The 17,036-nt window shown below is 39.1% G+C and overlaps 1 protein-coding gene across 1 annotated transcript in view; it reads left to right on the top strand.

The window, feature by feature from the left end:
- LOC130183836 (uncharacterized) overlaps positions 1-17,036 on the top strand; it is a 31,103-nt gene that overhangs the window by 1,926 nt on the left and 12,141 nt on the right. The window contains exons 2-8 of the mRNA XM_056399559.1: positions 2,749-2,810; positions 3,190-3,210; positions 3,351-3,623; positions 4,648-4,735; positions 5,248-5,474; positions 6,912-7,199; positions 7,929-8,107. Coding sequence (XP_056255534.1) covers positions 2,765-2,810; positions 3,190-3,210; positions 3,351-3,623; positions 4,648-4,735; positions 5,248-5,474; positions 6,912-7,199; positions 7,929-8,107 — 1,122 coding nt within the window. The 5' untranslated portion in view covers positions 2,749-2,764. The remainder of the gene's footprint in view (positions 1-2,748; positions 2,811-3,189; positions 3,211-3,350; positions 3,624-4,647; positions 4,736-5,247; positions 5,475-6,911; positions 7,200-7,928; positions 8,108-17,036) is intronic.

A 17,036-nucleotide genomic window follows, 5' to 3' on the forward strand; every position in this document is an offset into this window, starting at 1 on the left:
TAACAGGAGACGGGGGAGGGGTTTTAACCTTAAACCTAACCCCCGTTTACAGTCAGACGTCTAAAATGGACATGATGCTCTCAGACAAAGGAACATCTACATCTAAATCTCAGGCTGCTTTTGATGGCACTTTTTATCCAGGACGACCAGTGGAGGAGCAGCAGTAATTTTCACCTGTAATCACAGCAACCCCCCCCCCCCCCCCCCGATGTAGCATTTGCAATGTTTATAAAATGAACTAGAATCACCTCCTGGTGGTTGTCTGCCTCCTCCACTCAGACTAGTTTCAGGTTACATCCCTGTTTATCCAGAGTCATAGAAAATATGAACAAATTGTGTGAAAGTTTGTCATAATTGGCTTGAGTAATGGCAAAAAAGAGTTCTGTGAGGTCACCGTGACTTTGACCTTTGCCCTCTGACCACCAAAGTCCAATCAGTTCATCCTTGAGTCCAAGTGAACGTTTATGCCAAATGTGAGGAGATTCCCTCCAGGAGTTCTTGGGGTATTGCGTTCACAAGGCCAGAATCATGTTTTGTGAGGTCACCCTAATCATGACCTTTGACCTTTAGCCACCAAAATCTATTCAGTTTGTTCTTGAGTCCAGGTGAAGGTTTTTTACAAAATTTGAAGAGGTTCGGTCTAGGCGTTACTGAGATATCGCTTTCACAAGGCCAAAATCACATTTTTGTGAGGTCACTGTGACTCTGAACTCTGACCTTTAGCTACCAAAATCGAATCAGTTCATCATTCTATACTAATGAACATTTGTGCCAAATTTGAAGAAGTTCCATCAAAGCATTACTGGGATATCGTGTCCACTTGAATGAGACGAACAGACAAGATGAAAACAACATGGCTCCTGAATCAAACCTGTGATTTATATCTCACAAATGCCATAAGCTAATGTTTCTGTAGAATGAGTCAAACCTGCCTCACATGCAGCAATTAGAAAATAAGCTGTGATTACTGTGATCTGCTGAAGGACTAAGAGCCTCTCGAGTGATTTTTCTGTCCACTTTAATGCTGAGGGCGTCATTTTGAAGCGACTTTGCGTCTGTTGATGTGCAGAGGGAGAGAAGATGGGCTTTCTTCTTCTCTTTAATACCACTCTAATCCCCCATCTGAAGAAGCTGGCAGAAATTCAGTGTTTTTTTTTATTTTTTATTGTCCTCTCTTTCAGAGTCTTAAGATGCAGTGATTCACTCTGTTTCATAATAATGCTCTGGATACAGGCAGCTCATATGGTGCTGAACTCTGAAGCCTGCTTTACATTTTTATAACCTTTTCAGTCTGAAGTCTGTAATGTGCCTCACTTTAACCAGGAACTGATCTGATTTGAGTAAATTGAACGGCTTCATGTTCATCTCTCAGGTTCAGTAAGTCGACTCATTACTGCACAGTTGCTCCTTCAGCTCACGACTTTTGGTGCATTTCTTTCCTCCTTAAAACGCTGAACAGGCTTTTTGAAGTGTGTAATGTCAGCCATCCCATTAGCACCACTGCGGCTAGCTCGTTGTTGTCTAAGTGCCCTAAGTGTAGGTGTAGTGTTGAGACAGTGGAGACGTGCTGTGGATGAATGCAGGCCTTGTTGGTGTTGATAGAAAACAGATTTATTGTGAATGCAAAACCTCACACCGATTTGTTACACGTGACTCCCGTGATGTATTCCAATTTCCTCCAAGGTGCGAACTACAGGGAGCTCCCCTGAAAACATGATTTGTGAAATTTTGTCGGGTGGGGGGGGTATATATCAAATGTGCCGGCATAAGTTTGCGAACTGATTTCCTCCGCTGCACTGACAATATACTGGAGGATACAGTACATGTGAATATTATATTAAGATGTATTTAAAAACATTAGAGGGTGTCCTTTAAGTTTTCTGGCAGAGAAAAACAAAGAAAAATCTACTTGGAAAATGATGTCTGGAAAAGATAAATTAATGACATTTACATAGAAATGTCATTCTCATGGCAAGTAGTTGTTTGTGTTGCTGTCCTGTTCCTTCAAGATGTCTATCTATCTAATTAAATCTGTGCTACTACTGCTCAGTCTAATCCAGTGCAGTAGTGGCAGAAGGTCAGAGTCTCATGATGTCAGCTGGTTCCTGTCCATCTTACAGTCCCAGAGGGATGCCCACACACTCCTCCATGGAAATCTCTCCTCCTCTCTCTGACGTCTCTCTTCCCCCGCTGGTTCTCTTTTCTTTCTTCTTCCTTTCCTCTCTTTTCTCCTAATGGTTTTGTGGTCATGTGTCGTGAGTGTGTGTGTGTGTGTGGGGGGGGGGGGTGATCGATCCCTCCCACCACAGGAGACACAGCTGCTCTTCAGCTCAGCGTCATGTCTTTGACTCTCTCTCCTTTGCCTTGAGGACACTTTATTTATAAAACCTGGCTAAACAGTGTGTTTTACTTTATAAATCGTCTTGTCAGGGAGTTCTGGCAGTGTCTCCCTCAGGTATTTGAAGAGCTAATTTGTGAAATGCTGTGCAGGTGGTGCAGAACAGAGAGGACACAGATTGAAGTTGGCAAGTTTTTTTTTTTTTTTCAATTAAACTGAGACCAAATTTGCCACATGCATTTACCTTAAATAAGTTAATCTAAAAATATTATTTAAAATATAATTATTCTATTTTGATACAATTATGGTTGATATCTCTTTTTAGAAAGTCTTGATTTGAGCTTTTGGAAACATAATTATGCTTTTATTAGCTTTTTTAACAGTTGTGTGTGGGTTTCTTTTTTTCCCAGAGAACAACTATTCAAGATGAAAGTAATCAGCGCCGTGGTGCTCAGCGCCCTGTTCTGCACTGGTAAGCACAAACATAATCAGTCACTTGGGAGCAGGTTGGATAAATGAGTGGCTGAAATAGACTTCCTGTGAAAACTGAATTTGTTTCAAGTTAAATGATTAGCATAGATGCTGTGGAAACCGCACAAAAGAAAGACAATTATTTTGTGATCTATTTAATGTCCACTTATTTGCTTTCTTATGAGGAGTCAGATTTGTATTTATATCTGGTCTATTTTCAGCTTTCATTATGTGGAACATTTGCATTTCAAACGTTTTTTAAGTTGTGTGGGTTTTCACTTTGAACAAAGGAACTCTGACTTGTTTAGAGATTTTAGTTTAAATGAGCAAAGAACTAAGAAAAGATGTTTAAAATAAACTCCTCTCTCTTTCTTTCACAGTTGTGTCAGCAACCTTAAAAGGTAAAATCACAGGCTTGTTTGGATTGCAATGCATGACTAAGAGATAACAGATTATGTGCATGAGAAATATGTTGTAATTAAGAAAATGAAGCTTATCTATCTGTCACATGTGATTAAAATATCTTGATTGTTTGTACCAGTCAAAGAGGAACGCAGGACGGCATTCTTCGGGGAGGACATTCACATCGATGTCCCGTCGGGGAACGTCGGAGAGGTCGTGTTTAAACCCAGGACCAATCACTCCGCTGAGGTGGTTCTGATGCAAGCTGGGATAGTGTTGTCCCCCCGAGGCCGCCTCAACTCCCTGGGTCACCTGGTGCTGGAGAACGTGCAGGAGGAGGACGAAGGCGTGTATGTAATCAAGAACAGCAACAACCCCAACGCCGACAAGCAGCTCGTCCTCATTGTCAGGGGTAAGCTGTCCTCTTTTCCAGAGGTAGGGAAGAGTGAGAGGAAGTGAGAAAACTTCCAGGTTGATTGAGGTGATAGTTTTAGCAGGAAGAAGTAGCTTGTACGCAAGCCTCTTCTGGTGTCTTTTCTGGAAACAAACAGAAAATAAACATATAAAGATTACGTGCAGGAGGAAAGTGGAAGGAACAAACTTACTTTATTATCACTTTTTTTTTTTTTTTGAGGTGTTAGATGAAGAGTGGCTTCATCTCCGCCAAATATGGTAACATGGTGGTAGGTAGCTTGATTCCTTAACAACACTATGAAGACTACTTAGCTAACCTAGCAACAGAATCATCAGGAAACAGGGTGCATTCAGAAGATTTAGGACACACATAGGTCTACAATAATAATAAAATAATGTGTAATATTTTCATAAAAACATTTAGTCATTTGTGACATGATTTAAACCGGAGTTTAAACTAGATAGATAAAACAGAAGATTCTGTTAAACAAGCTATGTGTAAGTTTTGCTATCGCTACAAAGCTAACATTAGCATTGACAGTTGTTTACTTACCAGTCTTGGGAAGAGCTTCAGCCATTGTTGTGTTTACAAGACAAGAGGTTATAATACTTCCTCTGAGCAGCTATGTCTTCAGACTGGACGCTTCAGTGACTCATTATCGGAAAGTGACAAGACAGGCTGGTTTTGGCTAGTTAGCATGCTAACTTCAGTAGAAGAAAGGAAGTGATAGACATAGAAGCAAAACAAGAGGGTTGCTTTTTACCACTGGAGACAGCTCCGGAGAGCAGTATTTCTTCTAGACTGGTAAGTACACAGCTTCTAATGGTAACGTTAGCTTTGTAGCAATAGCGAAACTTACAAATAGCTCCTGACGATTTTAAAGTTTAGGAATCGTACAAGCAACGATAAGACTCTCTCATCATTGATACTCTTCTCAACAACAGAGTTAATTTGCACACAATGATTTTCAACTCATAAAGTTCCTGATTTTACCTTCATTTCCTCTTGTCCTGTTGATCAGACTGCGCTGTGGAGCAAGTGGTGAAGTATGGAGAAAGCTACTACATCCACTTGAACCAAGTTGATGGCCCCATCACCCTGGAGTTCAGGTATGGTCAGTGAAAGCACCACAGAAAGAAAAAAGATTTAGTAACCTGTAATCAACATGGGTCTGTGTACTTGGCGGCCAACAAATTTTTGTTTTGAAATGGGAAAACAAAAATAATTTACCATTTAGAGTAAAAAACGGAAAACAACAAAACAAACTGTTATCTGTTTTTTCTTGATGTGATTATAAATGGAAATCAGGAATTGAAATACCGTTGTGGAAATCATCTTTCTCAATTTTGCATAGACTTTTTCGGTGTTTGGGTTTTTCATGTTGATTAGAGAATATTTAGCTGTTTTGACCTATATTTAAAAGGTGGTGCTTGCTAATGTTTGGGCCGGATTTCTTTTGCTATCTGGGTTTAACTGTTGGGTCAAACCTCTGTCCACACCCTAATCAGTGAAGTCACAACAGGTGTTGAAAACAGTTGCTGTGACATTATTGATTAGTTTGAGCAGGATTTACACTGATTGCTGATGTGTTAGTTTTGGTAACATCTGTTCTCATCTCAAGGCCCAGTCTGGTTCAGGCCAATCAAACGGAGATGCAGCAAACTACAGAGCCTCCGCCCAGGGTGGTGTACAATCAGACGGGGTTGACGGCGGAAGAATACGTGGGACGCCTCAGTGTGTCGGAGAAACGGGTGACGCTGCACTCGGTCAGGATGACGGATGAGGGGAGCTTCACAGTGCTGGACCGTGAGGGTAAAGTCAGGAGGAGGAACTGCCTGAATGTCAGAGGTAGGGAGTGATTGGACTGATCAATGACTGATCAGTCAATATCATTTGAGTATGTGTTACTTGTTTTACTTTGTCATCAAAATGCAGTGCTTGTTTTTTTTTGTTCCTCCCATTGCAAAATTTCATCTAGGCCTAGAGTCACTGTCTACTTTATCTCATTCTTGAATGTAGAAATATTTAATGCCTTAATCTCAGTAGAGGTCATAAGTCTTTATTTAATGTATGTAAAATGAGGTTAAACCTGCCGGCAGGGACAAGAAGGTGCCACAGAATGTAGATAAAAATACATCAAGAATACATAGACTTTAATGAAGGTTATAGAGTAGAATATTATATCTGAAGACGGAGATATGGCTTAAATATGAATATAAATTAAATTCAAAACCATAACTGCCATCCAGCTGGGGTTACTAGAGGTCAGGTGGTAACCAAAGTCCTTAAGATTCAGATAGTGACCATTACTATTATAATTTTTTTAGTTGAAACATTTCAGTCTGGACCAAAAATCTTGGACCAACTGAACAATTATTGCTCCAGCCATCATGGCTAAAACTTGTATCATGTAAATCTACAAACTAACAGTGTATTTTCCAAGCGATGAAGATGTGCATCGTGGGCTCCATGTTATCAGATCTACAGAGTGTGTGCTTATAATCAGCTGTTCATGCTGTTATGGCTAGTAGTGAACAGCTAGCATCATTAGCTGTTAGTTGTTCAGTGTTCACTCATTTGCCGGGCAGAGAAATCAGACTTCCAAAAGGGTAAACCCCAGGAAATGTGTATAAATGCACCCGACTGTCTGTCGCATGGGCCCCTGATTGTGGCACTGGGTGGTCAGGCTGGGGCCCCCCTCCCCAATCTTCACTACATAAATTAAACAATTATCATCATGATTATTCTTATGATATATTATTATTATTATTATTATTATTATTATTATTGTTGTGTAATTGATTATTATTGTGATACTGTCCGTGTATATACTTGAAAAAATCTTTTAAACTTTTCAAAAACTATGTGAAAAAGTGCTTGGCAAAGACAGCAAAAAATAAAATTAATTAAATCAATACATTTAATTTTATTTTATTTTTAATATATTATTATTGTTGTTGTTTGTTTACTTATTTATATATTTTATATAGACTCTCATTTGAACATCCCACTACACACACACACACACACACACACACACACACACACACACACACACACACACACACACACACACACACACACACACACAACCCACAAAAACACTCAACATATTTAAACCTCGACCACTAAACCTCATTTTATCTCACATCAACTGTCACTGTTCTTTGTCACTATGTATTTTATGTCACTTTCTGATTATCATGTTTGTTCAGCAATAAATCAATCAATCAATAATAAAAGCATCATATATTCTGTACTTGTGTTTGCATTCCTCCTCCACAGAACACCAGAACTTCATGCACCTCTCCTACGGAGGAAACCTGAAGATGAAACTCTACCTGCACCGGTCCAACCTCAACATCGTCTACAGGCCCAAATCAGACAATCATGACCGGGTCATCCTGGACCAGGGGGTTCTGGTGACGCCGCTAGACCCTCAGCTGGAGGGCAGGCTGACCGTGGAGGGGTCAGAGCTCATCATGAAGAAGGTCCGCGTGGCCGACACGGGTGTCTTCAAGTTGACAGACCTGGCTGGGTTTCCTGTGGCTCATGTCTACATAGAGGTGGAGGGTAAGAGAGATGACACATTTAAGACGATGTATTACTTCTAATCTAGGAGCTGACAGGGTAACAAACTAAACACTATCAGTTTTCTACCAAACAAGCATAAACTGTGATTTCTTATGTAATGAAGTGTAGATCGTGTTTATTCAAAGGGTTTACACCAGTAGCATAAAGGCAAACAAATGAGATTGTGAGTGTCAGCAGATTCAGATCAGACGCACATTTAAAACAAAACCAAACTAATTCAGAAAACATCTTCATCAGTTTGACACCACATGAGCTGCAAATACAACACAACGGGAGTGTTTCCAGGGGACAGTAAAAGGTGATGATCCTGGCTGGGACGCACTTGTTGTTCAATGCTTTTAACTTCGCAGTCACAATTGGAAATTGAACAACAAGTGCGTTCCGCCAGGTTCATCACTTTTTTTCTTCTTTGCGTTATTTTTTGCTTAATTCAAATATATTTACAGGACCTGTAAACAGCCTGCCAGGCAAGTGGTAATTAATGTTTCTTCTATGAAGTTGTTACAGTTGTGTTTATTATATTTTCATTCTTTATCAGTTTATACACCAGTTCAGTTATGTGGACCTGTAGGGGTTGTAGAGTTAAAACAAGATTTAGTTTTAAAAAGAGAGCGAGTTAGACAGTCAGTATATTCATAATGCAAGTCCTCCTCAGCAGTTACAGAAGGCTTATGACTTGTGCTTGTTTGTCTCTTGGTCCTTGTCCAGCCTATAAACTGCCTCCCCTGACAGTGGCTGTCCTCTCCATGCTGGGCCTGATCGCATTCATGCTGCTGGTGTGTTTGCTGTCCTGCATCTATAAGGTGCACAAGAGGAACGAAAAGAACAAGAAGCTGATGCTCATTGCTCAGCAGGCTGGGAAGGGAGATGGCGAAGCTTTCAGACAGGTAACACCCACCTGATGCTTTTTACCGTCACTCTGCATTTTCGCTCTGTGAGTGAGGGACGTTGTTGGGAATAAGACCTGACTCTGGTGGAGCGGTGGGCTAGTAGGAAAAGCTAGTGTTTGTCATTGGTAGAGAGGTGTGTGTGTGTGTGTGTGTGTGTGTGTGTGTGTGTGTGTGTGTGTGTGTGTGTGTGTGTGTCTCTGTCTGTCTGTCTGTCTGTCTGTCTGTCTGTCTGTGTTTGTGTTTGTGTTTGTGTGTTGGCTGAGAAAAGCTAGAGGAGGGTTCTGCTCCTGCTGTGGGAGTCAGGATGGTCAGCTGGTCGACTTCCTCCCCTACTGTGTTGGACCCAGCTCACATGGTTACAGCCAGATTTTAGACATCAACACGAATGAGGGCAAACATGATACTTCTTGTATTTTCTCTGTGGGTCTTTTTTTTTTTTCTCCTCCACCGACTCCAGGATATCTGTCACTTCTTGTTTGTGAACTTGTCATTATTAGGATAGCACAGCAGATAACTGCATATTTCAGGGAAATCTTCCAAATGTGAATACAAATGCAAACTTGGCACAAATCCGCCTTGGGTATTGCTCTTTTGGTAAAACACGTTAGCTACTCGAAAATTCAAGATGGTCACCATTTTGGTCAAGGAAATACTATTTTTGCAATAAGTTCATCCAATATTTTCTCAAATCAAACATTTTAACAATTTAGAAGATTAAATTTAGTACACTATAAAAAATCAAATGAAAGTATAATTCCCCAAAAATATTACTCGCAAAAAAAAATTATACTCACCAAAAAGCTAGTGAATTAGCCTACCGAGTTAATGTCAAGACAAGTAAACAAGTTGATACATCATTTATAATAAATGGTTTGCAAATACATTGTGTTTTATGCAGAATTTTTCATGTTAGAAATTGCACAAATAAAGGAAATTTAGGAGTTGTGACATCCTCATAGTCTTAAACATAGGATTAAATTGCAAAATCATTGAAATCTGTCCTGTGGGTAAAACTCTGTGGTAAAATACGGCCACCTTGAAATTTTGAAAAGTGCCTAATGGGATTTTTCAAAATAATGGTCCCAGAGGGAGAAACATACTGCCTGTATCCACATTTGAAATATTATTGCAGTTATCTGCTGCACCAGACCTGCTGTCAATGAGCTGAACATTTTTAGTGTCTAAAATGCCACATTTGTTGTTTTTAATGAAGCGCAAGTTACATTCTCATCCCTGCAGCAGGCGGTGCTCCTGCAAACAATTAAAGGATTTTGCCACCAAAATATTTTTGCGCTTGATGATTAGTCAATAAATGACAATGCTTTTTTCAATTTTTGTTAAATAATTTAGTAATTTTTTTACCACTGACTTTTTTTCTAGAAAATAAAGCACCCTGTAACTTAGTTTAGCAGCACTATGTTTTTATTAACTGTCATTTTGTGTTAAATGCCGTTGGCATGGAGTCATAGGAGTGCCATAAAAAAGAATAAAACTATAAAAGAATGAAAAATAAAAATAAAAAAGAAAATAAATATGGAAATATAAAGAGGAATAAAAAATGGAATAACTAAGTAAATTTTAAAATGTGGAAATATAAAGAGAAATATATATTTTCACATTATTTTCTCATTCTTTTACAGATTCATTATTTTTATGGCACTCCTATGACTCCATATATTTGAGCCTGTCGAGGTTCTGTCATTACTCAGACTTAAAATGTCACTTTTGAATGAAACCCTTCAATTATGAATGGGTTATGAGGGTTCTCGCGGGGCTGTGTTGGTGGACAGGAACTTAATAAAAAAACATTGATTGTTTTCCAATTGGCTTTTTGAATTCCTCACCTGCTCAATACCGGCTCTTTAACTGACTGATTGGATGATTTAGTGGAGGTGACAGTTAACCCTTCTGTCAACACAACCATCCATCAAGCATCCCCAGTTTGGCATTTGTTAACCAACTGAATTTATGGACCAATTAAAAAGCCATTACAAACAGATGACTCACACATAGCAAACACCAGGCTCAGGAATTGATTGCTCTTCCAAGGGATGGTGGTTCAATTCAAGAATGAAGTGAGAGTTTCATAAAAAAAAAAAAACCTGTTAGAATTAAAAATCAATCTGTCTCATCCAATCAAAAAGTTAATTTAGCATTTTGATGTAATTAAAAATATGTATCAGTGGTTATTTTAGACATCTATAATTTGAAACTGATGTAAACAAGCTAAATATTCTTCATAGGATTTTAGTCAAATATGAGAGCATTGTTTTCCCTAACTGATGATTGACTACTTCAATGCATCATTAGAAAGAGCTGAGCTGACAGGTAGCATCATCTTCCCCAACCAGCATCTTCACTAAACGATCTTTTAAACTGATTGAATTTATGAACCAATTAGAAACCCACTGCAGACAGATGAGTCTCTCACTGTAAACAGAGAGATGAGTCGTTCGGAGATGGAGATTTAAATGTTTCAGATTCTATTAATCAGAATCAGCCTGACTGTATCTGACCCTGATAAAATCCAGCTGTGTCATATCATACATTTCACTTATCTTAGAGAAATGGTGTTTTCTATCTCTACAGTTTATGTAGACTGATGAATATTTTGTATTTGTCTGTGATGTCACATTGATGTTACTTATGTTTATCTCTGTTCTCTCTTTTTCCCTGTCACTGTGTGTTGCAGTTGATTCACTGTGTCATCCTAAATTCTAATTTAGATATAGATATCATATTAAAGACACACACTGGAATTACACAGCAAAGACATGAACTAGTTGGATTTGTACCATAGACCCAGTTCAGACCTGTTCAGACCTGGTATTAACATCCGTCTCAGGTGATCTGATCACCAGTGGTCAGCTCTAAGTTTGAGTTCTGATCACTCAGACCACATTCAGAGGTGGTCTGGACCACATGAAGCCACATTCTTTTAGCAGTATGAATGTGAATGCGTCCTGGACCACACTGAAGGACCAACTACTCCACTGACGTCCTCTGTCACAGTCTGATTAGTCCCAACAAAGTGTATAATGAACCGGAAATATTTTACTGTTTTAGATGATTTCATTGTAGTGCACTGATTAATTTAACCCCTCCGTGCCTCTCTCTCTGTCTCTCTATCTCTCTCTGTCTCTCTCTCTCACCCATCTGTCTGATTGGCTAAAAACAACAACGCATACTTGTTTATTTGCATATAAAGTGGGGAGTGATATCCGATTTCAAGTGGTCAATAGAGACGCATTTTAAAGCACTTGTGAACTGACCAAGCATCAACTTTAGAGGCTGAAAAATGAAACATCAACACTGAAGAACCAAAAACCTGCAGTTCCTCTAATGACCACTAGAGTCTGGCTCCCACAGTGAATCCCCATAGACCCCCATGTTAAAATGTCCAAATTTACAGCAGAATGAAACATGTTTACAGCCTGGTACAAAACAGTTTTGGTCTCTAGAGCTAATTTCCTCCTTCATGACACCTGTTTATATAACTCACCTGTTTACATTTTATTAAGTTTAGAGAATTGAGGGCGTGGCCTCTTTGAGTGACATGTGGGTGAGCTTGCCAAACCGTCATGCACCAATGTCCCTGCTCCACACGCGCCCCTCCTCTTTGACCATTTTTGGATTAGCCGAGAGGTAGGGGCGGAGTCAGGCACTGTCGAGATGGAGAATCAATGCGCTGCACACAACTCTTACAATGATATAAAGTTTTGTTCATTTGAAACAGTCAAATAGTTTCTGTTCATTATGAAGCTGTGTTGGGACTTATCAGACTGTGACAGAGGACGTCAGCTGAGTAGTTGGTCCTTCAGTGTGGTCCAGGAGGCATTTTCACTCACACTGCTAAAAGAATGTGTCAACATGTGGCCCAGACCACCTCCGAATGTGGTCTGACTGATCGGAACTCAAAAGTGTCCTCAATGCGTCTTGGGTGCGTTCGCACCTGAACTTAGAGCTCACCACTTGTAATCAGATCACTCAAGATGGATGTTAATACCGAGTCTGAACAGGAAGAAACACAAAATAAAAGCATCTACAGTATATATGTTCTGTATGTAGGTATATAATTACCTACCTTCTTCAGGGTCATGTGTTAATGTCTGTATGTTTCTATTTATTTTATGTTTCATTTCATATTTAAGAACCTGAGGAATGAGGCATCTGATAAATGTTTCTGATGTTTTTATGGTGCATCTTGGTTCAGTTACAAACTGCTGAGTGAATTCAAAATGCTGCTGTGGAGACAAGGCCTTTAATACTCACAGCTGGATGTCTCTGATTGGTGGCCCAGCTAACGCTGTTGCCTGTGCGTTGCGTTTTCTCCCTCTCACTTTAAGGAGCCTCAAACGGAGCCTCTTCTTGGTGAGAGAATTGTGTTCTGGCTTCTTCCTCTTCCTATTTTTTCCTGCTCTTCCCTCCTTCATATCGGTGTCTAGAGAAATGTGCTGCTTCTGTGGCAAATGAGTTCCTTGATCAACTTTGCTGTTATCTGACAAGATTATTGATGATGTGTGCTCAGTATTAATATACAAAGCCATTAAAGATATTGAGCACCGGCACACTGAGTGAATCTGGGGAGAAACTGCTATCGATCTTAATGAACAAGCACAAGTTGATCAGAGACCTAATTTGACAACAAAAATCAATGAATTACTTGAAGTGAATCTGGCACCACGACTTGGGACAAACTGTCTCTGTGATCCTCACAGACTCTTCAGTATCCATGTGACTGAGCTGAGCTACAGTATTCCTCTATGTATACAAGATATGTACAAGATTATACAATCTGTTAATATTAGGTGGCAGAACTATAAATACTCAATTTAAGTATTTTGTAATTACAAAAACGTCACTAATTCCACATAAAAACAACTGAGGACAAAGGTTTATTTCCATGTTATATTGAAATCTTCAGGAAAATCAGGCTAAAATCATATGTTGTTTTCAAGGATTGGCAGTATATTCCCTTTATTACCTCAAACATGCAAAAAACAATGGACACAGTATTTTGGGAAATGTCCTTGTTTGCTTTTGTATTGGGGGGGGGGGGGGGTGTTTCGATGTAGGAGAAACTGGGAAGGTTGCAACACTTTTTGTGTTACTCAGACACTAACCAAACTTTTATATATTAAACTTACATCCATCTGCTAACTACCCATCCCATTTAAAGATGATTACATTTGACATGTCATTCACAATATTTGTTTGAATGGAAGAGTTAAGATGCAACTGACCCCAACTCAAGGGACGGTTGCATCTTAATTCTTAACATCTTAACGCAACATATAAAAATTTAAATTTTTACTAATTAACTTTTGCTTTTCTCAGTAACGCCTTGATGGAACTTTGTCAAATTTAGCACAAATATTCACTTGGACTCAAGAATGAAGTGATTAGATTTAAGTGGTCAAAGGTCAAAGGTCAAGGTCACAGTGACCTCACAAAACACTTTTTAGCCATTACTTTATGACAAAATTTCACACAAATGGTTCATATTTTCTTTGACTCTGATAAACAGGGATGTAATCTATAACTAGTTTGAGTGGAGGAGGCAGACACCCACCAGGAGGTGATTCTAGTTTTCAATAAATGCAGCAGAAGGTGTTGAATATGCCTGATGTCGTACTGGTGGGAGGAGGGTCTAACCGAGCATGTGCAGTGAGTGTCATCGCTCTAGCACGTTTCTGATCGGAGAAACAAGACTTGTTGCAACCGTCCCCAGTCTCCCCTAAAGATCAACACCAGTGTTACAGCTCAGGTGAAGGCAATAAGAGGTCATTTATGTGCCAGTGCTTGATTGTAAAACCTGTTTTTGTTCGATCAAGTGTGAGAACTGTCCTCAAGGATTCAGGACTCAGATTTGACCCAGGTCGGGGTGCAAACAAAAAAAAAAAAAGTCCATTTGAACAAGTCATTTAATCCAGTATTTTTTTGAAAACAAGTGAAAATCTCAGCTGCTTCTGCTTGACTACATCCCATTAAGAGAGAGGAGGTCAGGGCTTTTCACTTGCTTTGAGAAAACGAGATTTTAAACTTCAGCAAAGCGACTAAATGACCTGTTGAGATGGTTTCTATCTACTCAGTGTTGGTGTGTGTGTAAAACCAGCCGGGTAAATATATTTGAAAGAGTCTTTCTTCTCAACATTAGTGGAATATTCGTGCCGCTCATTTTCTCCACTCTCTCTCCCTCTCTAACTCTTTCTTTCCTCCTGTTCTCTCCTTCACTGCTGATTAACAGCCTGGACCGAGCTCTCCAGTTACTCATAAACACTGTGCTTATGATAACTGAGAACGCCGTAGCTTCACTGCTGTGTTTAACATTCAGCTAGACAAGCGGCGCACACATGCACATATTTCTTACCTCAGTGTTGTTTTACTGTGTGGGTGAATTACAAGGTAAATATCTGATGTGGGTCTTTGTGCTTTGTGTGTGGTGTCTGTGTTAAGGGCAGTAGTGATTAACCTGTATGAGCAGCTTTTATTTACAACTACCAATAGATTTATTCTTCACTATAAGAATTATTTCTGCATAATCAGCTACTTGCCCAGGACGTGTGTGTTTTTTTGTATGTGTGTGTGTGTTTGTCTAGTTTCTGTGTTAAATGCTGTTTGTATTCTCGTTTTTAAGTGATGCTAAAGAAATAGATAAACCTGTGACATGACATTGTGTTACTCTCACCATGGCGTGCTGTTTTTACATTTATCCCCAAATATTACACCTGAAAATTTCAATACTTTTATCATAAAACAAAATATTGGATTGGAAGTACAATTTGGAATTTAGATGAAAAGTTTAGGAATCAGCAAAAACATGCCTGAATCTAATTTTATAGTTACTGCAGACATTCCCTCATAACTGGTCGTGCTCAGTCGAATTGTGTAGATGTTGAGATATTTCATTGAAAACTTTGACCTGCTGGCAGAGGAGAGGACTTGAGACTTGCTTGACCAACACTGATAAGAGACACTCAACTTTTTTAATTACATATTTGGATTTTTTCTTTCTTTTTTTCTTTTTTTTTATATTTTTGGCTGGACCGCAACAGTGGAAATTAGAGACTTTTTTTTCAAGCGGACTTGGTACAAACCTGGTTTATGACTGGACTGTGTATGAATGCCGGCCGGGGCCTCAGGGCTACACGCTTCTGTACATAAATATTCATGCTTCTTAAAGAGGCAACTCTTAAAAGTGAGACATGACTAGTAAACGCTAACTTGGTAACCAGTGATCATAAAAAACAGTAGTTATTTCATTTACCAGTAAAAATACAGGAAGATTAGTCACACTGTTATGTCATTTTACCGATCACTATAGAATAAATGTTAAAGCAGCAGGTCGTTATATCTCCCACTCACTGTATGTGTCTGTGTGCAGTCTTATCTGAGTGTGTTTGTGTATCCTCATGTTTGTGTAAATGCTCATACAGCAGTATAATGTACGTGTCTGCTAATGCTTAATATGTACATTTAAATTCTTGTGGGTGTGTGTGTGTGTGTGTGCGTGTCTGAGCTTTGTGTGTGTGTGTGTGTGTGTGTGTGTGTGTTTGTGTGCTGACAGCGGAGGTTGAGATGACAGCAGTTGCCCTTGAAGTCGGTCGCTCTGACACGTTATGGATTTCCTCGTAGATCTGAGAACAGACGAACACGTGTGAGAGGATGTCAGCGACGCACCGGGACTTAACCCGAGAGACCGCCATGAAACTTAGATCAGTCGCATCTCTCTCCACCTGACTCCCTCTCCTTCTCTCTCTCTCACTCTCTCTCCAGAGTCCCCCTTTTGATCTTCATGTCTCTCTACCTCTCTGTTCATTTCCTTCAATCCATCTTCCTCTCCGTTGGTCGCCTCGCCTCTCTGCTCTCTATATTTTTATCACCTGCCTCACTTTTTCTCTTTTCTTCTCATTCTTTCACTTTAAATCTCCTGTGTCTCACTTTTTTTTCTCACTTGTCTGTCTTGTTGCTCATACTTATCTCGCCACCCTCTCTTCCTCCCACTTCTTTCACTCAGCAAAAGATAATGCACAGTAGAGCTCCAAGACACAAGTTGTTGGCATTTACTTGACTATGACACCGCTTCTCTTTAATGTTGGCAGCTCACACTGAACATTGTATTTTTATCCAACAGCTTTTACAAATTAAGATTTTCACATGTAGAAAATAAGAAACCATAAAGCTTTGTTATAAATCAGACTACCCAACAGTCCATACAAATAGAGATGAAATGAGTCAATGAATGGTTTAATCAGTTGACAGAAAATGAATTGGCAACCATTCAGATAATGGTTCAGGTCATTTTCCATGTAAAATACCTATAATAATAATAATAATAATAATAATAAAAATAATAATAATAATAATAATAATAACAATAATAATAATAATAATAAGTTTGAACACTTTAAATGTGCTAGATATGTAATACATATCCAGTCACACAAAAAGATAAAAGATATTCAGAAAACTGATAACTGGAAGTACGACAGCAAGGTAAATGAAAATCCGTCTTGTTGAATAAGAGTGAATGTTAAAGATAAGAGAAAAAAATTGTGAAATGTTTCTGGAAGGTTTTGCTTGTGTTTTATGGATTTCAACATAAACTTTAAATTTCCTAAATAAATGATTTTATAAATGAAATATCTGGTAACACATAATAAACAGCCTGTGATATACAATGTAGTTTTAGTGCATGACTCGGGCACCACTAAAATATTTACCAGTTCCTTCTTGTTCTTAAATCCCATCTCTCCTCCTGCTCCCTCACCTCATGTCTTACCCTCATTCTCTCAAACCTGTCTCAGTTTTTCCTCCAACTTGCTCCGCCTTTCCTACATCATATCCATCTTGGTGTTTCCTCTTTTTACCTCTCCTGCTTTTATTCTTCATACCACCTCCATCCATCTTTCACCTCCTCTCATTT

The sequence above is a fragment of the Seriola aureovittata genome, chromosome 16 (assembly GCF_021018895.1).
Source record: "Seriola aureovittata isolate HTS-2021-v1 ecotype China chromosome 16, ASM2101889v1, whole genome shotgun sequence".
Taxonomy (NCBI): domain Eukaryota; kingdom Metazoa; phylum Chordata; class Actinopteri; order Carangiformes; family Carangidae; genus Seriola; species Seriola aureovittata.